The sequence below is a fragment of the Gossypium arboreum genome, chromosome 11 (assembly GCF_025698485.1).
Source record: "Gossypium arboreum isolate Shixiya-1 chromosome 11, ASM2569848v2, whole genome shotgun sequence".
In the NCBI taxonomy this organism is placed as follows: Eukaryota; Viridiplantae; Streptophyta; class Magnoliopsida; order Malvales; family Malvaceae; genus Gossypium; species Gossypium arboreum.
Genome location: NC_069080.1, coordinates 101,289,772 through 101,317,334, shown reverse-complemented (window position 1 = coordinate 101,317,334; position 27,563 = coordinate 101,289,772). Strand labels below are relative to the sequence as shown.

The 27,563-nt window shown below is 35.9% G+C and overlaps 1 protein-coding gene, 1 long non-coding RNA gene and 1 other non-coding gene across 4 annotated transcripts; 1 reads left to right on the top strand and 2 right to left on the bottom strand.

Annotated features, from left to right (window-relative positions):
- Positions 1-208: 208 nt before the first annotated feature.
- LOC128283786 (uncharacterized) lies at positions 209-1,865 on the top strand. Its single transcript, XR_008274197.1, has 2 exons — positions 209-253; positions 367-1,865. It is a non-coding gene; the product is annotated as an uncharacterized LOC128283786 (long non-coding RNA).
- A 458-nt stretch (positions 1,866-2,323) lies between these two features.
- On the bottom strand, positions 2,324-8,817 carry LOC108473467 (splicing factor SF3a60 homolog). 2 transcript variants are annotated; one of them, XM_017775036.2, is made up of 13 exons: positions 8,378-8,795; positions 7,604-7,851; positions 7,402-7,515; positions 7,108-7,212; positions 6,842-6,984; positions 6,615-6,711; positions 6,235-6,399; positions 5,511-5,582; positions 4,779-4,937; positions 4,549-4,626; positions 3,793-3,921; positions 2,959-3,105; positions 2,324-2,681 (listed from the first exon to the last, which is right to left on the bottom strand). In XM_017775036.2, exons 2-13 carry the CDS (start codon positions 7,775-7,777, stop codon positions 2,535-2,537), a joined length of 1,530 nt encoding a protein of 509 aa, XP_017630525.1. In that variant the 5' UTR covers positions 7,778-7,851; positions 8,378-8,795; the 3' UTR covers positions 2,324-2,534. The 2 variants fall into 2 exon arrangements, with proteins under 2 accessions (XP_017630525.1, XP_017630524.1); XM_017775035.2 differs by having other exon boundaries at positions 7,604-8,817.
- A 5,452-nt stretch (positions 8,818-14,269) lies between these two features.
- Positions 14,270-14,376, bottom strand: LOC128284871 (small nucleolar RNA R71). Its single transcript, XR_008275291.1, has one exon. It is a non-coding gene; the product is annotated as a small nucleolar RNA R71 (small nucleolar RNA).
- Positions 14,377-27,563: the final 13,187 nt, after the last annotated feature.

Below are 27,563 nucleotides of genomic sequence, written 5' to 3'. Positions count from 1 at the left end.
ATTTTTCATGACCTTTATAATATTTTATATTTTTTTTTGAATTTCATGATATTTAGCGGCATTTGTGCGAAAACTTTTAGCGGCGTTTTTTCAAATAAATGCCACAAATTTTAGCAGCGTTAACAATAGTGACGTTTTTTGTGGCGCTTGTAAAAACGCCTCAAATAATTTTAACGGCACTTAAAAGCACAGTTAATTTTACTGTAGTGATTAGGGGTTGTAAAGCTGTGATACTCTCAGTGTCCACTAGGATGTAGATATTTCTTCCCTTAATAGAACCTTGTATTCTCAAAGTGCTAAACCCAGCACTGCCAATCAAAGAATTAATAGAGATTTCTAATACTCCATTCTTTTCTCCATTAACAGGTAAGGATTCTTCAGTGGATTCCTCCTCAATCAACACTTCAGTAGGATGCTCAGCTCCTTCTTCTTCCATGGAATTTAACTCTTTAACCTTGCATTGGTGGCCAGGAAGAAACTTATCTCCACATTTAAAACATAGGTTATCGGTTTTTCTGTACTCCATGATATTATGTCTGTTAGGAACAATAGGTGGTGGGGTCATGTTAGGTCTAGGTGTGGTAGAGTTTGTGGTAGGATAGGCTTTTGTATATGTAGAGGAAGAGTTCGGTTGGAAAATTTAGGTTTTTATTTTTTTGCTTCAAGTTCCATGGAAAGTTCATGAAGTTTAGCGTGTTGAAAGGCAATAGACAAAGATGAAGGTTCATTCACCTTAAGTCTAACTTTGGCTTCTTCGTCAGTCCACTCACAAAACTGGACACAAAATACTCTTCATTTAAGTGCAAATTATACTGGAGCATGAAAGACCTCAAGTCTTCAAATTTTTCTTGGTAGTCCTCCACTGATCCTCTTTGTGTCAACTTGTTAAATTCTTCCACCACATCAAGGCAGGTTCTATCACAAAACCTGAGATACAAATCATTGGCAAACTCCATCTTGTCAAATTGTCTTTCTGTAGTCTCTACCTTCTAATGTTCTTCCATTGAAAATAAGTTGAAGTACTTTTTACACTTCATATCCACGCTCAAGGATTTGCTCCATTAAAGTTCTGTAATTCGATTTTTGGTCTAAGGGAAAATAGGCCAAGGTTTCTAGACGCGTTAGTGTTTGTGTTCTTTTATATTAGTTGCATCTCTTTAAAGGTAGGTGAACTGCTAGACCCAACTAAGTGTGTCGTTGCTTTTTCCATGTGAAGGTTTGGAGAATGGTTTTGGAGCTAAAACACCTGATTCATTTCGTTGATAAGTATACCTTTCATTGTCATCAATAACTGTTATCTGGACGGGCTTTTTTCCATCAGCTTTAGATAGTGTTTGAATAGGGTACCTGATTTGTTTTCTGGTTAATGTTTGCCATGGTAAGAGGTTGTGGTGCTTGGCCTTTCTGAGACAACAGGTCCAAGATCCTACTAATGTATCCCTGAATCTCGATAAATTGGCCTCTATTCTCTGTTGTTGCTCAGTAAACTTCACATCAATGCTTTCTTTCTGCTTTTCCTATCAATTTGGATTAATGTTTTCATCCTGCAATATTTCCAATTGTTTTTTTCCAGCTGTTCCTGGAGTTGCTACATCTCGGTACCATCAGAACCAAATATGACAATGGCCTTCCTCAGCTTTCCCAGCTCGAACCAATAGATCTTTCGGTAGCCTTAATACCAAATTATTATAACCCACTCGTTTGTGTACTGAAATTACTGAAGAAATTAGAGGTTTAAGGAGAATAGAAGAAGATGGAGAAGAGAAGAGTTATCATTCAGGATAGAGAAACAATTGTTACAGCAACCCTTATACATGAAATTGTTGTAACAAATTTGTAATCAAATTGTACTATCATTATTTTTAGACTGTTGGCATCAACATTTCGGGGGCTCCTGGCTTGAAATCATCAGTACCCTTCAGCTATGGATATCGAGCCTTTTCCTTTCAGAGCATAAAGATTTGTTGACCCATCTTCCTTTCTCTTTTTTCGATATTTCCGCATTCATCTCTGATCCACTCTTCAAGCCCATTAGTTCCTGTCCTTCTACTTCTGTACTTGGCCCATTAATTCTCGACCTTTCCCTGCCTTAATCCGTTCCTCATCCTTTTCACCATCTCTGCATTGTCTCAACATGTTGTAATCTATTTTCTTTTCCTTGTGAGTTTCCTAAAAAGGAAACGAAGGAGACGGCATAAACGTGGAAGAGCATACGAAACCAAATGTTCAAATTTCTCCTTATTGTCCATTTTTATATTATATTGCTCGTCCTCGAGGTGTAAATGGCTCAGCATTCATATTCACAAGGTGCTGCGCAAGCGAATTTTCCAGGGTTTAACTGTTACTTTGAACTAAGTAATTAGTTTTGTTGAGCTACAAATTCAGACAACTGTCTTACAAACTCTTCTAACCTCTATCCCTCAGGGTTGCCACAAAAGCATTAATCATACATACATGATCAAGGTTGACAGGTAACAAAATTAAGAACCATGTCCCGAGGCATGGGAAACATCTAACTCTCAACACAAGCGTCTTTAAATCAGTCCCTGCCGCTGCAGATCGGTATACGTCTTCTTGTTATAAATGTTGCCCTCTTTATCTTCGTATTCTTCTTCAAGATCTGGACGCCACTTGTTCACTCCTTGCCGTTCTCGTATCTTCTCCCACAATTCTTGTGCTTCCTGCGCAACCAATTTTCCAATTTCAAGCTTCCAGGTTAATCACTATACATTTATACCTAAAAAAACTCATAAATTAGATTTGAAAAACGTTTGTGTACAAAGAGAAGTAAACTCTAGCTATCTTTTTGCTTTACATGGACAAACAAAGCATTGGTTGTGAAACGGAAAACCAAAGGTGATGGCACATAAACACAATCATGAAAAAACCAAACATAGGCAGATGAAGCAGAAAGAACATAAATCATTGCGCAATATCTGAATAACAAACAACTCATACCTGAATATTGGTGATTTCATTAAAGTTCTTGGTGTTCGGAATACCAAGGCATCGCATGCCATGCTGATGCCGCCATTCTTTGAAATGCCTCTCAAAAGCCCGACGGCCCCAGTAGCTGTAGTTCCCACAAATCTCACACTTAAACTCCTGAAGAATAAAAAAGAAATGGGGGCAAGGCTGTATAAGTTCCAGAACTCAAAAATAACTAGGCAATCAAAGAGTGAAGAAAAATTCAAAAGCCCTAGAACAACCACTCCATCCTTCCTCCTAGGGCCAAGATCAAGATAAAAATCAAACTGCTCAAGCTCACTCAGCTAAATTCAATTAAGCTCATTTTATCTAGTAAAATATAAGAATGATTCTAATGCTTAATTTCAAACTTGATTATTTATGATTGAGCTTAGCTTCGAGTTTGAGTTCAAATTGAGAGTTTCCAATATTATTAAAAATAGAAAAGCTCGATTAGTCTCGCAAGTTAATCTGTCAAGAGTTAGGATATTTAAATTTAGCTTGCTTGATAGCTGAACCTCGACATCCACCAAACATGATAAAGTTGAACTCAGAAGTACAGATGTCTCACTAACACTCCTACTTCCTCTTCCCTCTTGATTTAGAAGAAAATGTGGATAGAAACATCAACCTTTTTATTAGAATTAGTTGTAAAACATCAAGGAAAATGTACCTATAGGTTTAAGAAAACACAAAACAATAAAAAAGATTTAATGTTATATTCGTTCGAGCTTTCAATGTTTTTTGTTTAGTCATCTGTAAGTTGGCAAAGTATCTGCATGCGCCAAAATTCACATCACATAAAGAATTAGTAGGAGAAATTACCTGACCAAGACCATGAAGTTTGTAAAGCCAGTAAGGTATAGGCTTGCCATCCCAACCCATTGGCAATTTAAGAGGATTATAGATCTGTTGATCTTCATCATCACTTTCCGTGTCAACTTGTGTCTCTTCCTATTAGAAAGCAACAATTTATAGTAATAGAACCACAACAGACAGAATTTAAAGATAGCCAAAATTTTCAAGAAAAAGTTTCTGCTTTTGTTTACTATAAACAGAAATTAGAAGAGGGACCGACAACTCAAAAGGCACTGGTTAACCATGACAGTTGCCCAAATGTCAGCAACTTCTTATGAAAAAAGAAGTCCAATCAAAGATAAAACATTCATTGAGTGAACAATCAAAGCTGATGGTTGTTTCACCATCATTTGATCAGTTAATTTGATCAAAGATATTTCATCCCCTCTATTTGTTTCGCCTGATATATGGTCATAGGAATTATGTAAAAAACTAAAATTCCTAATTTCTTCCATTTAAATTGTGTCCTTTAGATTTAATTAAAAATGCAGAAATAAACTGCCCAATTAAGCCCGAAAGTGAGGCCTGCAGACCTGAAACAAGGTTGACACCCGGTTGATTGGTCCATACAGGCCCCAGCATTCAAAACTCTGCCTACAGCCATCCATACAAGGTGCTGAGGGCCAGGGTTAGTGAACTATAATCATACCATCACAATATAAGCAATGGATTTTGTTCTAGTATTAGATACACTTGAATTACTATGCCCAGAGATTAACTTACCTCCTCACGTTCTTGTTCCATTTCCTCATACGTCAATGCTTGCTTCTTTACCACATTTTCTTTTGTTTGTTCAATTGTCTGTAAAAGATCACAGAAATAGTAGTTAAAACCATCACTATAGTTACCATATCTGGACTACAAACAGCAGCGACATACTTTTGCAAAGGCTTTCTCTCATGTTTCACATTTTTATCAAAGACAGTTAAGGGCAAAGTAAGCAACCAACTGACCTTACTCAGTAAATCAGCGAGTTTCTTCATCTTGGCCTCCATCAATGCAATATGTTTCAGACTGTTAATGTCTTGTGAAACTGCAGTAGACCCATTTTGTCGAGGTCCGAGTGAGCCTTTTGCAAAATGCTTTTTGTCCAGCTTTTCCAGAGGTGTGTGCTGCGGAAAAACATATAGACATTGAATGTACGTTTTTTTTTTTTCCAATTTATTTGATATTGCATTACCAGAAAAACACAATTACTATTAAACCAGCCTATAGAATCAACATTTTGCAACATAACCTAGTCTCATATTATTTCATAGCTGTATCAGGTTTCATCACTGGTTGTCCTTCATCATCCTCTAATACCAGGCTTCAAGCCCTCTAGCCTATTTCCTTTCTACATCACTCAAAATAATAAATTCCTATTTCATTTGAGCAAATCCTAGCAAGAGAGTCTAATATGAAGATTTCCCAAAACAATTTCAAATTTCAAAATAATAGTACAATCCCAGTTGCCATCCTAAATATAATCACGATTACCAGATGTACAATGCCAAAAGAGAAAGATTTATTAGCCTAGGTTACTCAAACCCAGGTGTGAATGTTGAATTCAGGTATGTTGACTAATACAAATATGTTCAATATATATGAACCATGTACTTGGAAGATCTTTGGAAGAAATACAAGCCTAGATAAGCAACAGATATGGGTATTTCGAGAAAATGAAAGGTCAGAGCACATATTACCTTGGTTAGGAAAAGCCTCTCTGCACGCTGCTGGACAGTACCACCAGTTTTTAGTCCTAATGATGCCAAAGCCTGCAGGGATAAATAGACAATTCACCCATCATCAACTAAGAAGGAAGCCCAATAAGATCTAATTCATTTTTAACTTTTAGGCTGTTAGCAAAGTATTTCAAGTACATATCAAATAATTCCGTCAAAAATCTCAAACAGAAACGCCTTTGAGGTTCTGGCAAAGTGAAAAGCTTGACATGTAATTGCAATGGATCTTAAAACCCACATTACAGCAATTAAAACAGAAGAGAACTACTCTGAGGTTACAAATGAATTCCAAATCTAAATTTTCAAATTTATGTTTCCAAACATAGCATAAATGAACACAATCACAGCATAAGAATTTATAGCCAGAACCGCATAATATTTTTTTTTTATAGCCAGAACCACATAATATTTTTCTTTATAGCCAGAACCACATAATATTTTTCATTCTCAAAATAATTAATTAATTTGAAAGTAACCATCAAGATAAGATGTTTACAGTGGCAAAATCAGATAATACAATAGCAACATGTTTCTTCATTTTTCACTCTTTACTACAACTTGGTCATGCATTTGCCTAAAAGAAATGGAAAACTCACATTTCTAAGCACTGAACTGAAGAGATTGGAGTCACTACAACAAAAAGTGTCTAGCAATGATGAACATAATCAAAGAGGACCAAAATTACCTCCTTTAACTTTTCTGGACCCACTTCCATAAGCTCTTCAACTGTACTGTAATAATCAAGATCAATCATGGTATGTTGCGCAGGATCATCTTCATTTTCTTGACCTTGCTTTTCCCATCCTTGTACCTGGCCATTAGCCCACTGCTCCTCAAACTCAGCCTCAACCTATCACAAAACACCATAAATGTATTTCAATTTATCAGAACCATTTTATTTATAGCTCACGTAAGACTCATCACTCATGTCAATTCTTTTTCTAAAAAATCAATAACCCCATGTTACAAAATAGGTTCGAGTTTAGCATCATAGCATCCTAGTGTTTAAGAATCTATTTTTGGATAAAGATATTCAATTAACTTTTGATGTAAATAATATGAAACCTTGGAAAAGATTCTGTCAAGATCTTGCAGTGGTTCAGTCCTCTGAAAGAAGTAAATAAGATACTCCAGCAAATTTTCCATGTACTCCCTGTATTGCCTATAGATAACAATATTTGTAAATACAGTATAAGAAGCATGCCAAATAAGTAGAACCGCAGAAAGAAATTAAGCTGTGGTAAAGCACCTAAAGAAAAGCAAGATTAAAAATAGAATTGAGCATATTTTACCGTGTTGACTTCAATTTCCAAGGGATATTGTGCGGCTGTGAAAAGACGTCGAGGTAAGCTGAGTATTCAATTTTGGATCCAAATTTAGAATTAATGTACTGATTGAACAATTCGTGCAGGTCCAGGTACCGACCAAAGGCTTCCTGAAATGAATAGCTAACAAATAACACCAGATGGCAGAAAGAAAATACCACATAAAATAGGAAATTACAGCAACAAAAGGTGCTTAATTGTATGCAAGTGTTGGGGAGGGGGTGAGAAGAGACCTCGCCACTGAACTCAATAACTGGTTCTTCCTTGAGTAAAGCCTCATCATCTTCATTAGCATTGACAAGTCGAGCAGCCGGGTGCTTTCTATGGTACTCACGAATCTGCATTTGAGTAACAATTACTTCACTAAACATCAATTTTGGATTAAATTTCTCCTCCTTTGCTAAAACAAAAACTTTGAAAATCAAAATCACTCAGATTTATTCATGCTTCTAAGAAAAAAGCAGGATTAGTACAAAATTCCAGGTTAGCATTTTTGTCTCCAGGTTAAAAACAAAGTAAACAGTTACCTCCTTCAATCTATCATAAAATGCACTAAAGACATTAATTCCAGTAGCCGTTTGACCTCCAAGAGCAGCAATTTCATCTTTCCTAGCATTGTCTTTATCTTCGTATATCTCAATCTGAAGCCGTTCAAAAATAAATACAAAAATAAACACAAAATAAAGATATAGCAGTAACTCAATTTCACATAGGATAGGGAAGTATTACTAGCTTCTCAGTGGTGGAGATGATGGTGTCAATATTATTGCGGACGCGGTGGCTCTGATACAATCTATCTTTGGCAGTAGGCGGATCATTTTGCAGGTCCTTCACTATAAGCCGCTCAAGCTGTTCCACATCTTCATGAGCAGCCCGAGTCACCTCGAGTAGAGTCGACGACATCTCGGCTTCCGGTTGGCTTAGCTGATTCAACCAGTCTAGGGTTTGTTTATCTCAGCCAATAATTAAAACAGCACCTGAAAAAGGCATAAAGGAGGTTAGTAAGAGAGAGAGAGTACAAGGAAACAAAGCTGCGCCAACCCAACAACTCTCTCCTCTCGGCTCCCACCATCCCTACTCCCTCTCTGACTATCATCCTTAGCCCCATTGCGGCCACCAAATGGCCCTCTCTTAAACCCCTACTAACCAAGCCTTATCGAGTCCACCAGTAAACACCATCCTTCACAACCATAGTCTCACACGAAACATGTGCTCTATTGACCCCAAACTCCAGCCATTAACCCAACAACCTTCACTCACTGTTCAACATGCATCACCTAAACTACTATTAGCACCATCCCTAAACCCTGAATAACCCAGCAAACCCCCACTCAAGCCTGTCACAACCATATCACCGCACACGTACACTATCACCATTTCTAATCCCTACCACACTACCTCCTAACCGATCCCCTAAATCAACACCCATAACCAAACCAAAAGTCAGCAAACAAAGAAAGAAAGAAACCGGAGAAGCAATTAAAAGGAGGAGCCATCCCTTACAGATCTTTGAAACCAAAGCACTAGTCAAAATCCGGATAGTGGGGAAGCCATCAAAGTCGAGGACAAGCCGCGAGTCAAAACCGGTGGCTGATTGGACGGCAGGCGAAGGCGGTGTTCGGTGACGGAGCAAGGTATTATAGAGTTATTCTAGTTTGCTTTGTCTGTGGTGAGAACTGTTTTTAGTGATTTTCTTTGTATATTTAGAAAATAGAGAATGAATGGCTTAGTTTGAGTTTGAGAAAGGCTTGAATGGTACCGATTACGGTGTTAAACAGCGGCGGCGGATTTCTTTAAGGGTTTGGATGCGATTTCTTGCGCGTGGAAGGAGAGAGGTTCTGGTAAGTGAAATGATTCATGGGAAAGTGAAAATATTTAAATGGGTAAAACTACCGTGGAGACCCTAATTTTACTAGGGGCTGATATGATGGTACAAGAAGAGAAAGACAAAAAAATACAATTTTTTTTAAAATATTTAAAATAAATACAATTTTTATGATTATTTAAAATATATATATATAAAAATAGTTACTTAAATGATGTATTTTTTCGTACCTGAAACGTTTTTTTTAAATAGGTATTTAAAGTTCTAGATATTAACGGTTAATTTTATTAAAAAATTCAAACCAATCAAATTATGATAAGTTTAAGTATGAGATAAAAATATTTACAATTTTAATTAAACATTTCACATGTCATAATTTGATTGGTTTGAATTCTTTATTTACTAAGAGTTGACTGTTGGTACCTAAAATGGTAACTAAATAAAACTTTAGGAATTTACTTAAAAAAAAACTTTATACCTAAAGTGGTAACAGATTAAAAATATCATGTGTCACAATTTGATTGGTTTGAATTTTGTTTTTAAAGAGAGTTAACAATTGATTCCTAAAGTGATAACAGAATAAAAGTTCATGTACCTACTTTAATAAAAAAAAGTTAGGTGCTTAAATAGGAAAAGTTACATAATTTAAGTACCTAAAGTGGTAACAAATTAAAATCATCATGTATCATAATCTGATTAGTTTAAATTTCTTTTAACAAGAGTTAATAGTTTATACCTAAAGTGATAATAGAATAAAACTTTAGGGACCTACTTTGATTTAAAAAAACTTTCAACACCTAAATAAGAAAAGTTGCATGGTTAAGTACTTACTTTGATATTTAAGTATCTCGACATTTGAACTTGGACAAGGATAGTCATATTTATCCTAAACATGAATTTTCAAGTAATTATAAAAAATAAAGAAAATTATTTTAAATTTAGTAAGAATTATGAGAATTATAAAAGGGTTAATATATACAAGGGTATCTTAATTTCATAAGTTATGTTAAATTAAGCTTTTATTTGATGATATGTTTTAATATAACAAATTAAAGTGTAAAGTTAAAGTTGAATAAAATTGACAAAATGATTTCTCAAATGAAGTCTAAGAGATAAAATTTTGAATCTTTACCTTAAAACTCTTAGGAAATTTTTGGATCAACCTTAAAATCAAGTTAAAAAGTATCAGTACTTTTTGGCCAAGTATCGATAGTTTTCAAAATATCAACACCTCATTTAAATATGGTACCAAATTGGCATTATGTTTTTCACAAATTCAGCTAACTATCAATTCGCTATCGATACCTTTCATATGATATAGATAAAATTTGTCTAGTACCGATATTTCAGCTCCAATAGTCACTGAATTTTGCATTTAATGCAAAATTTATCAATACCATTTTAACTGGTATCAATACTCACTGTTGTAACTGAATTAAATGCATTGGTTTTCACATCCCCAATGGCTTTATTCATATCTCCAACAACCACAACAGTTGAAAATCAATTAGGGGTATAAATACTAGCTTCTAAAGATCCTACAACAACAAGAAAGTATATTCAAGTAAAAAGATCAATCAAACAACCGTTGTGCCAAATATTTCCATACTTTTCTTTCATACACTTGTGATCTTTATTTTTATTCCATTTGCTCAAGTGTTCTTCATTGTAATTGAATTTAATTTGCATACACATTGATCTAGTAAGGATTATTTCTTTGTTTGCTTCTTTTTTTATCTTTGAGAGAGTTTGTATCTTAAGGTTTGAGTAGAAACCTTAAGTCAGTTTGTAAGGTTAAACCTTCTCCTCAAAGGTTATCAAATTAGTGAATTTGAGAAACTCCTTAGTAGTGGAAAGCTAAGGTAGTGGAGTAGGCAATTGGGACCGAACCACTCTAAATTCTTGTGTCAAAATTTTCTATCCTTTCTCTCTAGCTTTCACAAAGATTTTAAAAGTTAATTCACCCCCTCTTGGAAATTTCGGTTTGATTATTTGATCTAACAATTGATATTAAAGATAGTCTCTTTTAGATAGGTTAACAACTAAAGAGGAGATCCTTGAGGAAGCTCAACAATCATCAACTTAATTCCTACAATGATGTCTACTTCCGGCTCAAATTTTCTTGGTGAGTCTTAATTTATGTCCAAGTCTCCTTATTTTAATGGTGTTAATTATTCATATTAGAAGACAAGGATGATGATATTCATCCAAGCAAATGATCTTACTATTTGAGACATTCTCATGGATGACCCTTCAATACCACTCAAGCAAGAAGGAGAACTCTTATTTCCAAAGAGTAAGAAAGAATGGAACGAAGAATATAGAAGAAGTATTCAGCTCAACGCCAAAACTATGCACACTCTCTTTTATGCACTTGGTCCGGATAAGTAGAGTAGAGTATCATCATGTTCGAGTGCCAAGGAGATATGGGATAAACTTGAGGTTAACTCATGATGGAACTAGCCAAATAAAGAAGTAAAAAGTGGGAATCCTCACTCTCAATTACCAGACCTTTAAGATGAAGCCTTAGGAGGACACCAAAGTTATGTCTGATAGATTCATCATCATCATTAACGAGCTAAAATCCTATGGAAAGACCTATCCTAATGAAGAAGTTGTGAGGAAGATGCTTTGAAGCTTGCCTAAATCATGGGAAGCCAAGGTGACCACAATTGAAAAATAAAGAATCTAGAAAAGTTGACTTTGGATGAGCTCATCAATTCTTTGTTTACATATAAGATGAGGCTCAATGAAGGGGTAGAAGAAGCTAAGAATGAGAAGAAGATGGTTGGTTTTGCTCTCAAATCTACCACCATTGAAGATAATGAATCAAGTGAAAAGGTGGATAAGGACAAAGAGATGGCCATGTTTGGTAAGAGATTCAAGAAGTTTATGTGGTTCAATAGAAAGAGAAAATTCCAAAAGAAGGAAGGAATCAAGCTTGAATCTATTAAGGGGAAGGACTCTATCATGTGCTATAAATGCAAGAAACTAGGACACATCAAGTTTGATTGTCCCCAATGAAAGAAAAATGGGTCAAGCCAACAAAAACTTAAGGCTCATGTTGTGTAAACTTGAAATTATATAGAATTTTTCTATATATTTTTACCACCTCTTGACTTAATAATTATATTAATCTTGAGTAATTATTAATAAATTAAGTGGATTTTTCTTAAGTGTTAATATGAGACATGAATTTATGAAGTATGCGAAATTATGCTTTATTACATGATTTTTGTGCATAAATTATATTATTTTCATATTAATTATTAATATGTGATTTTTATTATGCAGTGTGTCCATGGAAGATGAGATTACCATAAAGATGCATGGACATGGACATATACACCTTACTTGGATGGTAACACCATGCAAAATTGGGTCATAAAGATGCTAATTTGACCCAGTTAAAGCGTGTTACAAAGTGGCCATGTCTGATTAATTTTTAGATCATGAAACCATCCAACAAAGGGGAGTCAAACCCAATTTTGGCACAAACATATGTTTGCCCAAAAATCAACTTTAGGATATTTCATTGGAGGTCCCTATAGTTGCAATTTAATCATAAATTGATACACAAACTATGCCTTTGAAATCGTCCACTCTATGCTAATTATAGCATGATTTTATGTTTGAAATAATCAACGAAACCACATCCCTTTCCACAATTTGTGGCTAACCATGCAATAGAGAAGATGGAGGGATTTTAAACTTTATTTTTAGTAAACTTCATCCTCACCTTCACTTATAAATACCACACTAATCATCCCTCATTCTTCATCCCTTCATTCATAACACATTTCTCATTCTACATTCTTTTCTCTCATTCTATTTCCCTTTCCTTTTTCCCCATGCCTAGCCACCCCATTTTCCCTTCCATTCTTTAGCTAACAAAAACCTTAACAAGACCTTCTCTTGGTCGGCCACCTTGAGACCTTCTCTTGGTCGGCCACTTTGAGAAACCCTTAGCAAAGGAGCAATGGACAAATCAGAGAAACACCTCAGTCAGAAAGATCCGAAAGGCTACTGAATTGAATTAGAGTTTATTCTTTCCTACTTGTTTTTAATTTAAACATGTTTGCTAAGTTTTATTGGTCTTGCAACCAACAATGATAGCTTAATTATGTTTAGCTGGGATGATCATGTTAATTCAATAATATTTGTTTCATTCCTATTTAACATGTTTGGGCCTCAATTGATCAGGTTTTCAATTAAAATCAAGATGTATTTCACTCATACGTGATGGGATACATTCAAATTAGCTGAGTGATCCTAACCAGACGATAGCTAGTAAACACATAATTGAAAAGTGCAATGCTCAATTTAGATTATTAAACCCAACTAAATTAGAGGTTCATAATATCTTTAGTTAACTCTATTATCTTGCATAGTTTTTAGGTTTATGTGATTAAACTGTTTTAGACTTAATTGTCCCTGTTACCTCGCATAAATACTAAGAAACCCTTAGTTTAATATGATCAGTAAAATGCATGTTTCACTAAGTAAAAGATCTGAAAGGACTTGATTTGGTTTCAAAACTCATGAAAGATAGAGTTGCCATAGAATGTTTTCTGAACACTGTTAAGCATGATGAAAATGAATTAAGTTGATTAATAGAATTGTTGAAGTTGTGTTTCTATTGCTAAAATTCATTCATACATTTAGATAATTTTGCATACCTAGTTTAAAATTGCATTAGGGATCAATTTTGCATCTAGTTAAATCATCACCACTCAAATTATTGTGTTTTTATACCAAATTATGAATTTATAATTTTGTAAATAATCGATTAACACAAACAGGCCCTGTGGAGACGACAACTCATTTTACTTGCTTATTACTTGAACAACTATGTACACTTGCACAAAAATCTCGTTACAAGTTTTTGGCGCCATTGTCGGGGACTATTGCCTTAATTATTCTTTGTGAAATTATTTTTGCAGTTTGGTTTTTATTTAATTTCTAACATTACTAATTTATTCTTTATTCTTTACATGTGATTTATTTATTAGGTATTTATGAGCATAGATCGAATCATCAATCTATTACCTGTAGACCCTGAAATTGAGTGGACATTCAGACAAAGAAGATGCAAGAGATTTGCTCAAAGACAAGTCAATATGGACCTTGGAAATCAAAATAATGGACAAGGTAATGAAGTTAATCATATGCACAATCCAATCCTTATTGCAGATGATAGGGATCATGCTATTAGACAATACGTTGTGCCACTATTCAATGAATTAAATCCAGGAATCAGGAGGACGGATATCGAGGCATCTCAATTTGAATTGAAACTTGTGATGTTTCAAATGCTCCAAACGGTGGGCCAATTCAGTGGTATGCCCACGGAAGATCCACATCTTCACCTTCAAGTATTCATGGAAGTGAGTGATTCGTTTAAGATAGCTAGTGTGACTAAAGATGCATTAAGGTTGAGGTTATTCTTGTACTTGATGTGAGATCGAGCACAAGCATGTTTAAATTCATTTCCACAAAGTTCAATATCTACTTGGCAAGAATTAGGAGAAAGGTTTTTGGTAAAATATTTTCCATCGAGTAAGAATGCAAAGTTGCGAAATGAGATTACTACTTTTCAATAATTGGATGACGAGTCCTTATACGAGGTGTGGGAAAGATTCAATGAATTATTTTGTAAGTATCCTCATCATGGGATTCCTCATTGTATCCAACTGGAGACGTTTTATAATGGTCTCAATGCACATAAAAGATTAATGGTAGATGCTTTTATGAATGGTGCGATTTTGTCTAAGCCTTATAGTGAGGCTTACGAGATCGTCAAAAGGATCGCTAGTAATAATTACCAATAGCCAACAAATCGAGCAGTTTCTGGAAGACGAGTAGCTGGAATGCATGAAGTGGATACGCTGACTTCACTCTTTGCTTAAGTATTTTCTATTTGCTCAATGTTAAAACAGTTTACCACTAATGGTTTGAATAATTTTGCAGCTTAATTATTAAGTGAGTATGATGTAGTTTTCTGCATATACTGTAGGAGTGGCCATTCCTTCTGTAACACCCCTCATTCGTATTCAACGCCGGAATAGGGTTATGGAGCATTACTGAACTTATAACACATATAATCGTACTTTTCTCATACATTCGATCAATTCATACAATCATCATTCCATCTCAATCAGTTTGTCCCTTATAATAGCCTACAAGGCCTTAAACATGCTTTTAGAGCGGTTCAGGACTAAACCAGTAACTTATAAAACTTTCACAAAACTTTGAAAATTTTACTCAAAACAGAGGACACACGCCAGTGTGAAAACCGGTTTAGCCAAATCACATGGCTTTAACTTAAACCATAACATGTACCAAAATCACTATCTCAAGTAACCATAACTATCATCTTATAACTAGATATACATGCCATATTTACATATATGCATAAGTTCAAAGTATCGAACCTCTGTAAAACATGGAAAAGAAATAAAGTAAGCTTTATAGCTTAGTAAGCCCTTATAATTCAGAATTTAACTTACCATTTATACATAATCAAACAAATAAACCAAGTATATCAAATTCACTTGCCAAATGCCTATACACATGCATTCATCAAGTTAGTCACATAAGTGCATGTAATCATCCATTATCTTAATTTAATACTCAGTATGTTGTATCATATCAAATTCACATAAATCATGTACATCATTTGTAGCATTTCATTCTTAACCATATAAATAGTAATTTATTCGATAATAGTAACTCATTTGTATCAACAGTACTTCATCCATATAACACATAGCTTTTTCATACAACCAATAACATAGTTTACGCCCGTTGAACCTATTAGAACATCGAGGGATACTCGGGTGATATACATAACATATAAATCAGTAATCTGTCAATTCATTATCATTTTCACTCTTTCGAGCTATGATCAGTAAGCTCCTCCTAAGTTGATGGACAGTAAGCTCTATTGAGCTAAACGGTAAGCTTTGACGAACTGAAAACAGTAAGTTCTTATGAGCTGATATATCGGTAAGGCTCATACGAGCTGCGGTGAGTTCGCAACACATGCAAGATCTCAACCTAAACGGTAACCCTAGTGACATGTCACTCGTATCCTACGAATTCTTACGGTTCGAACGGGGCTCAGTAACCATCAGACCATATCAATAAGGCATTCATATTCCAAGTAGATCAATTACTCAATTGTATACATTCATTTCAAATAATTACAAGTATTTAAAAGTTCAATTCTAATTATACAAACTTACCTTGAGTTGCTCGGATGGAAATTATCGACTATTCGTCCACTTTTCCTTTTCCCCGATCTAATCCCAATCTCGACTTATCTTGATCTATATATTATGAAAATCAGCTTATTTAATCAACTATTTATTCAATTTAGTCCAAAATACACATTAGGGTTATTTTACACATTTCCCCTAAACTTTCACATTTTTACAATTTAGTCCTTATCACATAAAAATGCAAATTCATGCAATTTAGTACAAACCCATGCTTAGCTTAATTTAATACATATTACTAGCAGCCCATATTTTCAATTTATTCACACTTTTACCCATATAATTTTACAATTTCACAATTTAACCCCTTTTTTAACATTTTTATCAAAAATCACTTTATAAAACTAGTAAATCTATTAATAAACCTTCATAATCTATCATCAATATCAATTTAATCAAGCATTCAACAATGGAAACATGTTAAATCTTTAACAATTTTGAAATTTAAGGTACGGGCTAGCTAGAATACGAAGCAACGATCGTAAAAACATAGAAATCATTAAAAACTGAGTCAAAATCACCTACCAATTTAACCTTGCAAGTGCCGAACCCTAAAACAACTTCTATGCCTTCTTCTTCCTTGTATTTTCAACTAAATGAGAAAGATGGACAACAATTTCGTTTTGTTTTTATTATTTTACTTATTAATTCACTAAATTACTTTAATAACCTTTGTTATAAAACATTTAAATTACTTATTATAAGCCCATAAATGTCCATTACCAATAATAATGGTTTAATTACCATTTAAGGCCATCATATTTAAAAGCCAAAGCTATTTAACACTCTTAACTAATAGAATGACACTTTTGCACTTTACGCGATTTAGTTCTTTTTATCAAATTAACTAATCAAACGATAAAATTTTTAAACGAGATTTTCACACAAACATTCAATCATGCTGCAGACATTAAAATAATAAATAAAATAAATATTTTGACCTCGAATTTGTAGTCCCCAAACTACTATTCTGATTTGACTAAAAACAGGTTGTTACACCTTTGGGAATTGTCCATCAAACCTCGAATCTTTATATTATGTAAGGAATCAGTATCAAAATATAAATGGACAAGGACCACAGTCCAACTTCTACAATCTTTCGTGTCAAAATCACATTTTCTTAGAGTAACCAAGGAAGTGGATCGAACAATCACATGCAGTATAAACCAACCAATCTCAAGGGTTTAACCAACAAGCTCTAAATCCACCTCAAGCTGAATCATCAAACTGTTTGGAGGACTTGTTGAAGGTGTACATGGCGAAAAATGACTCTTTGATCCAAAGTCAAGTAGGAACACTGAAAAATCTGGAGAACTAGATGGGTCAGTTATCTACAAAACTTTGTAGTAAACTGCAAGGAGCCTTGCCAAGTGACATAGAAAATCTAAAAATTTTGGTAAGAAACATTGCAGGGTAGTTGTGTTATGAAGTGGTAAGAATTTGGAACCTAAGAAGGTCGTGGTTGAAGATGAACCTATTTAAAAGGAGGAAAGTTAATCAAGAGTTGAAGTTTCTACACCGAAAAAATCATATGCTAAAAAATCTGATGAGGTAAACCCTAAACTAGTGAATTCTGAAAAGCTAACACCTTCTTTTGCAGATTTACCTCCTCAAAAAAGTTGTACATTTTAGCCTAAAGTTTCATATCCTCAAAGACTCTAGCAGTATAAGTAAAAATAAGATATGCAATTCAAGAAGTTTTTGGATATTCTAAAGCAACTTCACATCAATATTCCGCTAGTGGAGGCTTTAGAGGAAATGCTTAATTATGTGAAGTTTATGAATGATATTTTGTCCAAGAAGAAAAGACTTAGTGAGTATGAGACTGTTGCTTTGACGAAGGATTGCAGTGCGTTCTTACAAAACAAACTACCTCCAAAATTGAAAGACCTTGGAAGCTTTACAATACCCTGTAACATCGAAAAATCTTACTACGGTAAAGCTTTGTGCGACTTAGGAGCAAGCATCAACTTGATGCCCAAATCTATTTTCAAACTGTTGGGAATAGGTAAAGTAAGACCCACTACTCTGACACTTCAACTGTAACACCTCTAACCCGTATCCGTCGCTAGAATAGGGTTACGAGGCATTACTAATCAAATCACATCAACAGTACATACTTCAAACATTCATAGTCATAATTATACAGAAGACAATCATATTGTCCCTTATGAGGCTCTTCAAGGCCTTAAAACATGTTTGGAAGAGGTTTGAGACTAAACCGATAACATTTTCAAACTTTTGGAAACTTATAAAATTTTCAAGCTGTAACACCCCTTACCCATACCCGAGGCCGGGATAAGGTACGAGGCGTTATCGGACAAATATACAAACATTAAACTAAAATACAGGCCATAAAATTTCATTCATATTTAACAACGTTCATTTACTTACACATAGTCCCTTATTTGAGTCTACGGAGCCCAAAACATACTTTAGAAAGGGTTCGGGACTAAACCGAGTACTTATGAAAATCTTGGAAATTTCATGCTTTAAGGCTCCACACGCCCGTGTCCCAAAGTCGTGTTCCATACACGACTGAGACACATGGTCGTGTCTCTGCCTGTGTGGAATATACCTAGGCTATTTTCCAAGCTTTGGTCAACCTTAATCATTTACACACTTATAGAAAATCAAAAGCATATAACATGGTATTCATTTAATGATTAAACATCTCAATTTAAACCACAAGCATAGCATTTGTATGTCATCATACATGTGTCTCTCATACTCATTTTACCTTGTCTATTATTGTACCACTTATACATTTATACCCAGATTATCATCTTACCAAATATCTTCAGCTTAATCATCAAGCATTCATATTTAAAGCTAGATTATATCTTTATAAAATACTACAATTCAGATGCATAGAATAACATGTTTTCCTGAAACATTTCAATTCAACTCCATACCCAACAAGCATTACATTGAGACTAGTCATATATATATATATATATATATACACACACATGTCATGATACATATCATTCTCTTTTTGTTTTCTTATAAACACATATCATTTATTTCATTATATCAATATTTCATATGCCATAGTTTCCATGTATTCCACATATATTTATTTTCCTCCTCCTCCTTTCCATTCCACATCTTTAATGTATATAACATTCTTGTAAGTACGATTTCACAATTTACAAATAAATACTCACATCAAACTGTCCACACGAGTCATAGTCACTTACTTATTTATAATTCGAGCTACAGAGCTCCAAATTAAGATCTGTAAATTTCCCATGAAACTAGACTCACATATCTTTCCACCATAAAATTTTCATAATTTTTGGTTTAGTAAATTAGTACAGTTTATTCATTAAAATTTCCCCTATTTCACTTTCTGATAGTTCTGACCTCTCTTTACTAAAATTTAATTATCTCATAGTACAGAACTCGGATAATGTTCTTGTTGATTTTTCTTGAAAATAGACTCATTAGGAATTTTAAAAATATAAGTTTTAGCCTCTAATTATTTTTCTCCAAATTTTTGTGATTTTCCAAAGTCAGAACAGGGGATCACATAATCATTCTGAACCAGTTTCACAAAAACATAAATATCTAAAAATATAGAACTCCTTTGCTTTCTATGTTTCTTTTATATGAAAATGGACTCATTAAGCTTTAATTTGATATCTCATTCAGTCTCTGATTCAACTTATAATATTTTTGGTGATTTTTCAAAATCATGTCACTGCTACTGTCTAAAACAGTTTTATTGCTAATTCACTCTTTCACACTTTCTTTGTATTAACCTCATTTTAACATACATATCACAAATCATTTTCACCACATTTCATACATCACAAGTATAGGCCCATGATCACAAGGTCACCATAAAATCATCCTCATGTATAACTTACTTGTTTATAACCTTACCACATCCTGGTCACTTAATGAACACATCATTCACATAACCAAGTTCCTGCACTTATTCATCATATAATCATGTTCACATGTATTTTTACTTAATCGATTTTCCCCTTGAACTCTTCAGAATAATAACTGATACTCAGATGCCTGCACATATTTTCACACTTGTAGCCAAAGCTATCTGGTACGCGTTGTGACAGCCCAAAATTGACCCTAGTCGGGAAGTGGTTTCGGGACCACTAAACCGAGTCACCAAAATGTTTGAACGTAATAATTATTGTCTAGAATATGTATTTATGAATGTGTGAAAATTTCAAGCTTCGATTTAGTTGATTGCATGTGAATTCAGTCATTAGGACTTGTGTGACACTTTTAAAATGTGATAGGCTAATCTATAAGGACCTAATAGTGCATGTAATCAAAAGGGAGGACTTGCATGTCAAATTTCCCCCCTAATAGCTAGTGGCCGGCCATGACAAGGGATTATGGGCAAAACATGTCATAGACATGTTATGTTGGTGCATCATGGGAGGAAAAAAATAAATTAATGGTTATGGGTAATAAAGAAATGGAAAAGAAAAAAAAAAGGGAATGTGTGAGTGTTACCCCCATTGCCGTGAGTTGAAGAAAAAGAAAAGAAAATTTTGTTCATCCTTTTTCATTTCTTTGAGCTGAAAATTCTAAGGAAGAAGGGAGGAGTTTTTGCTTCATGCTTGGTTTAGAAGAGGATTAGGAGGAGGTTTGGCCATACTTGCATCTAGATTAAGGTATGTTGAGGTTGTGCCATGAGATTCATGCATGTTTTTAGTTGCTAGCTTGAGTTCTAATTAGCCCATGGTTCAAATCTTTGCTATGTCATGGGAATGATGTTCGGCCAAGGTGGATTTTGTGTTAATGCCATTGCATGCTAAATATGAAGCTTGTTGATGATATGTGTGATGGTGGGTTGATGACTCTTGGATTTTCTTTTTAGCATTTTTGAGTGAGACATTAAGTTCTTTGTTTTAACCATGACCAAAATTGAAATGGTATGGTGTTGTGAAGTATTCGGCCATGGTATATCCATAAGAATGATTTATGCTTATTGCATGGTAGGTAAGATTTGTGTTTTGGATATATGTTTATATTTGGTTATAATCAACTTGAGATTCGGCCCTTGCACCTATATGTATATATGTTTGCACATGATGTATTGGTATGACATATATACTATCTCAAGGTATATATTTACTTATGATGATGTTTCGGTTATGAAGTAAATGATAGATGTGTATTGAGCTACAATATGTAATGCATTAGTTAGTAAAATGTATGCCATTTATGTGTGGCATTAAATATGTAATTGGCCTCAACATCATCATGCGTATTCGGCCACATGAGATGGATTGGTGTGCATGCATTCGGTTAGAGGCAAGTATATTGATGCCTTTATCTTGGTTAGGACAATCGGCTAAAAAGGGGAGTGGGTTAATATCTTGAGTTGATGCATGATTTCACATGTATGTGACTTTAAGGTCTAATGTATAAATGTGGGCTAAGAGCCTTGTGTTCCTCTTTTCGATGCTCAAATGATTAAATCGATTTATTTGTTTAATTAAGCTCAAGAGCAAAGGGGATCTAAATCCAATAAAGGGAAGGAAAAAGTGGTCGAATAGCCATCGGAATCGTTCGACAACATCCGAGGTAAGTTTTCGAGTAATGGAACTTAGATTATGATCTAATTAGATTATGAAATCAACAAATCCAAATCATGCCCTTGTATGTGGCTATTGAGCCGAAATTGTAAATATGATAAGTGTCTTGTGTTTGAGCTTTGGTAATGAGAATGAAATACGGATGTGTTATGATTTGTTGACATACGTGCTTGGTTATTCGAATGGTATCCGGGCTAAGTCCCGAAGGCTTTTGTGCTAAGTGACTAAATCCGGGTTAAGTCCCGAAGGCATTTGTACGAGTTACCAAATCCGGGTTAATTCTCGAAGGCATTTGTGCGAGTTAACAAATCCGGGTTAAGTCCCGAAGGCATTTGCGCGAATTACTATAACCGGGCTATGTCCCGAAGACAATCGAGCAATTTTCTATATCCGGTTAAATTCCGAAGGTACGTGATTCGGGAATGAGCAATCTTGCTGTAAAAATTTCAGTTAATACGCTTGCAAAAATTCCAGTAATGAGGTATGTTCGTATGTGTATTGGAATAGTTGATTCCCTTCGAATAATATTCGCTCAGTCGAGTAGTGAGCTTCCGGTATTTGGCTAAGATGATCCCTCATGTATGAATTCAAGGGTTGGAATGTGAAGTAGGAATGATTTGTGAATATGTATATACGGAATTATCCGTTTAGTTTTATGAATGCTATACCTCTGTTGTGCTTAAATTTTTGCTCGAAACTTACTAAGCATAAATTGCTTACTCCGTTTCTTTGTTTCTCTGTTTTATAGATTTTGGCTCGTCAGCTATCGGACTCGGGATTTTTGGAAGTCGAAGTCTCCCACACTATCAAAGCCCCATTTTGGTACAATTTTGGTTGAACTTTGAAATGGCATGTATAGGACTACCCTTTGTTGTTTTTCAAGTACTTTTTGTGATGTATGTGTGTACAGCCATGCGAAAATGGCTCGTAGAAGTGGAGTATGGCATTAGACCATTTGTGTTTATGTATATATATGGTTTTATGATGTGACTATGGACTGGAATGGAAGTGTTGGGCAATGATCAGCCCTTGGAATGGCTAAATATGATCATATGTGGACCTATGTATGACAAAACTCTAGTTGGTCCATGGAAACCATGAAATAGGTAAAGTTACCTTGAAAATAGATGCTGACAGCAGCAGTGGTGTGGATGTGAAAAATCACTAAAAATAGCAGGAATGGAATTAAATAGTGAATAAATTATGTAAATGAACCTTGATGAATCTACTTTCATATGGAAGAAACGAAACGGTCATATGAGTTGTATGTTAAGAGATATTTAGGTATTCGTGAAACAGGGCCAGAACGGTTTCTGGATTCCCTGTTCCGACTTTGGAAATTCATTATAAATGAACCAGAGATCATTAGGAGTCATACCATATATGTATAGATTCCCCTCTGAGTCTAGTTTCTATAGAAACAAATGGCATCAGTATTGAAGCCCTGTACAGGGAGATATCCAATTCGTAATGCATGAAGGTCAGTGTAGTCGAACCCTAGAATAGGGGAGACTTTAACTAATAAACTGTACTAATTGGCTTGACCAAAAATTCTAGAAAAAAATTTGTAGATGGACATATGAGTCTAGTTTCAGGGAAAAATTACGAAACTGATTTTTGAGTTTTGAAACTCAAGATATGATTTTTAAGGCGACAATGACGTAGTAACCAGCTTGTCTGGAAATTTTTTTTTTAAAATGGACTGTGAAAATAATTAAGTTAAGTCTGTGTGCACCTTGTGTTCGACTCCGGTAACGGACTTGGGTACGGGGTGTTACAATTTATTGGTATCAGAGCTACGGTTTAGTCGATTCTAGGACTACCGTAATGCGTTTGGGTCTAGCTATACATGCCATTTTATGTGATTATTTGATAGTGTGGTGATTTCTGACATTTGCAAATGTGTTTATTTATAGTAATGGATCCCGATCCCGACAGAGCGGTAGCTGATGATCTTGAGAGTGTAGCGCCTGCTCCTGCGCAAGGGACAGCGCCGGTGGACTCTCAACCTAATGCTAGTAATCCAAATGATGAAGCTAGACAAGCTTTCTATAGCGTGATGAATGATTGGTTCAACCAATACATTCGAGCTAATACTACTGCTCCACAACCTCCATTCCCAACAAACACAACCCCGCACCTACAATGCCTCCAGAATCGACCAAATAAGGCCAAATAAGCCCCCAATGATGAATCCGAAAACATGGGGCTACTTGAATTTAAAGCTATGGATAGCGACGATGCCGAGCAAGCTGAATTTTGGTTGGACAACACTATCCGCACTCGATGAGCTATCTTGTACACCGATGAATGCCTAAAGTGTACTATCTCCTTACTACACGATTCTCGCCTACTATTGGTGGAGTACTCGACTTGTTGTGCCCGAGAGCAAGTAACTTGGGAGTTTTTCCAAACCGAGTTTGGAAAAGTATATCATCGAGATTTGTTGATCAAAACGGAAGGAATTTCTTGAGCTTAAGCAAGGTTCTATGTCGCCATCGATTATGAGCGAAAATTTGTTAGACTTAGTAGATACGCCGGAATGTGTTTCGTCCGAGGTCGTCATGTGTAAACGCTTCGAGGATGGGTTGAATGAAGATATAAAATGTTCGTTGGCATTCTTGAAATACGAGAGTTCGTAGTACTTGTCGAAGCGAGCTTGTAAAGTCAAGAGCTTAGAAAAGAAAAACAAAAGTTGATGTGGGAACCTGAGAGTTTCAGTAAAAGATCCTCGGAAAGTCTCTTCAACAGCATCAAGAAATTTCGTGATGATGTGGGCGGTCTAGAGGCACTTGGCCTTTTAGACGAGATCGTGATCGACTTCAATGGGTACACGAGGCACTTTTGGCCGATGTTGTTGGGAATGAACGCCGAGATGTAATGAGTGTCGACATTGTGGCAAATGGCATTCTAGAAGTTGTAGATTCCGTGACCGCTCTGTTACAAGTGCGGATCAGTTGACCACTTCATTAAAGATTGCCCGAGGTTGTCTCGAAGCAGAATGTAGATCGAGTGGGAAACCTACCGCTACCACCGCTCAAGGTAGACCATCTAGAAATACGGCAATGCTAGTGGTGGTCGAGAGGATCTAGAGATGCTACGACCAGATCCGAGGCTCGGCCCTGCTAGGGCTTATGCAATACGCGCACGCGAGGATGCTTCCTCACCAGATGTTATTACGGGTACTTTCACTCTCTTTGATACTAATGTGATTGCTTTGATTGACCCTGGTTCTACTCATTCTTATATATGCGAAACCCTAGCATCTAGTAAGACTTTACTTATTGAGTCTACTGAGTTCGTAATTCGGGTGTCAAATCCCTTGGGTCGTTACGTGCTTGTCGACAAAGTGTGTAAGAAATGCCCCTAGTAATTCGAGGTTCTGCTTTTCCGCGGACTTGATGTTTGTTGCCGTTTGACTAATTTGATGTTATCCTCGGTTTAGATTGGTTGACCGTGCATGATGCGGTTGTGAATTGCAAAAGCAAGACTATGGATTTGAAATGCTAAATAACGAGATGATCCGAGTTGAGTCTCTGAACTTAAAGGGTTGCCAATTGTAATATCATCAATGTTGGCCCGTAAATATGTAAGAAAGGGTGCGAAGCATACCTTGCGTATGTACTTGATGATAAGGAGTTAGAAATAAAACCCGAATCATCTTTGGTGGTTTGTGAATACCGGATGTTTTTCCAAGAATTACCGGGTTTACCATCCGTTCGAAGTAGAGTTTGGTATTGAGCTTGTGGGGACTACGCCAATTTCAATAGCTCCGTGATCGTATGGCACCAACCGAGTTAAAGGAGTTGAAAGCTCGGTTGCAAGAATTGACGGATAGAGGTTTCGCTCGACCAAGTTTCTCACCTTGGGGTGCACCAGTCTTGCTTGTGAAAAGAAGGACGAAACCATGAGGTTGTGTATTGACTATCGTCGGTGAATAAAGTGACGATAAAGAATAAATATCCGCTTCAGCGTATTGATGATTTGTTTGATCAACTAAAGGAGCCTCGGTGTTTTCAAAGATAGATTTGAGATCGGGTTATTATCGATTCATGGATTCGAGATTCGGATGTACCCAAGACTGCTTTCAGAACGAGGTACGGTCACTACGAGTTCTTAGTGATGCCGTTCGGGCTCACTAATGCCCCTGCAGTATTTATGGATTTGATGAATTGGATCTTCGATGATTTGGACCGATTCGTAGTTGTGTTCATTGATGACATCTTGGTCTATTCAAGAGATGAGACCGAACATGCTGAACACCTGAGATTAGTGTTGCAAATTTTACGGGATAAGCAGTTATATGCTAAGTTCAGCAAGTGTGAGTTCGGTTAAAAATTGACTTCTTGGGTCATGTGGTATCTGATCGGTATTCGAGTCGACCGAGCAAAATTTCGCCATACTTAACTGGAAGCCTTCGAGAAATATTACCGAGGTTCTGAGCTTTTTGGGACTTGCGGTTACTACCGACGGTTTGTAAAAGGTTTTCGATGATAGCCACACCCATGACGAAGCTACTTCAAAAAGATGTTAAGTTCGAATGGACGGAAGAATGTCGAAAAGTTTTGATCAACTGAAAACTTATTTGACTAAGCTCAATTTTAGTGCAAAATTAATCGTGCAAAGAGTTTGTCATCTATAGTGACGCCTCCCTACTTGGGTTAGGTTGCGATTGATGCAAGAAGGTCGAGTTGTGGCCTATGCGTCTAGACAATTAAAGCCACATGAGAAAAATTATCCGACCCATGATCTCGAACTAGTCGCCATCGTATTCGCTTTGAAAATATGGCGACACTACCTATTTGGGGAGAAGTGCCATGTATTTTGGATCACAAAAGTCTCAAATATTTGATGACTCAAAGAGACTTGAATCTACGACAAAGGCGTTGGCTTGAGTTGTTGAAAGATTATGAGCTAGTCATTGATTATCACCCGGGAAAGGCTAATGTGGTTGCGGACGCCTTAAGCCGGAAATCACTGTTTGCTTTACAAGCGATGAATGTGCACTTGTCTGTTCTACCCAACAATGTGTTAGTAGCCGAATTAAAGGCCAAACCATTATTGATTCATCAAATTCGCGAAGCTCAGGAAGTCGACGATAAGTTGGTTGCAAAACGGGCTGAATGTGTTCTGAATGTGGAATCGAAGTTTCGAATTGATGATGACGATTGTTTGAGGTACAGAAATCGGTTGTGTGTTCCAAGAAATTCAGAACTCATTTCGATGATTCTGAATGAAGCTCATTGTAGCCGAATGTCAATTCACCGGGAGTACGAAAATGTACCACGACCTAAGACGCCGCTTTGGTGGCATGGTATGAAACGAGACATTTCGATTTTGTTTCGAAGTGTTTGATATGTCGCAAGTGAAGGCGAACATCAAGTGCCTACGAGTTTACTCCAACCGATCATGATACCTGAATGGAAATGGGATCGAGTAACGATGGATTTTGTATCTGGGTTGCCAGTGTCGGCAAGTAAGAAAGATGCGATTTGGGTCGTTCTTGATAGATTGACTAAGTCGGCTCACTTTATCCCCGTACGCACGGATTTTTCAATGGATAAATTAGCTGAATTGTATGTTTCTCGTTGTGAGATTACACGGGTACCTATTTCTATCGTGTCGGATAGAGATCCGAGATTCACCTCACGATTTTGGAAGAAATTGCAAGAAGCTTTGGGCACCAAGTTGCATTTTAGCACCGCTTTTCACCCCCAAACCGACGGTCAATCCGAGCGGATAATTCAGATACTTGAGGATATGTTGAGATGTTGCATCCTCGAGTTCAGTGGTTCATGGGAACGGTATTTACCTTTAATTGAATTCGCTTACAACAACAGTTTTCAATCAAGTATTAAGATGGCACCTTACGAGGCATTGTACGGTCAAAAATGCCGTACGCCATTATTTTGGACCGAGCTCGGTGAAAGTAAAATTTTTGGAGTTGATTTGATTAAAGATGCTGAACAGAAGGTAAGAATAATTTGTGAGAGTCTGAAGGCAGC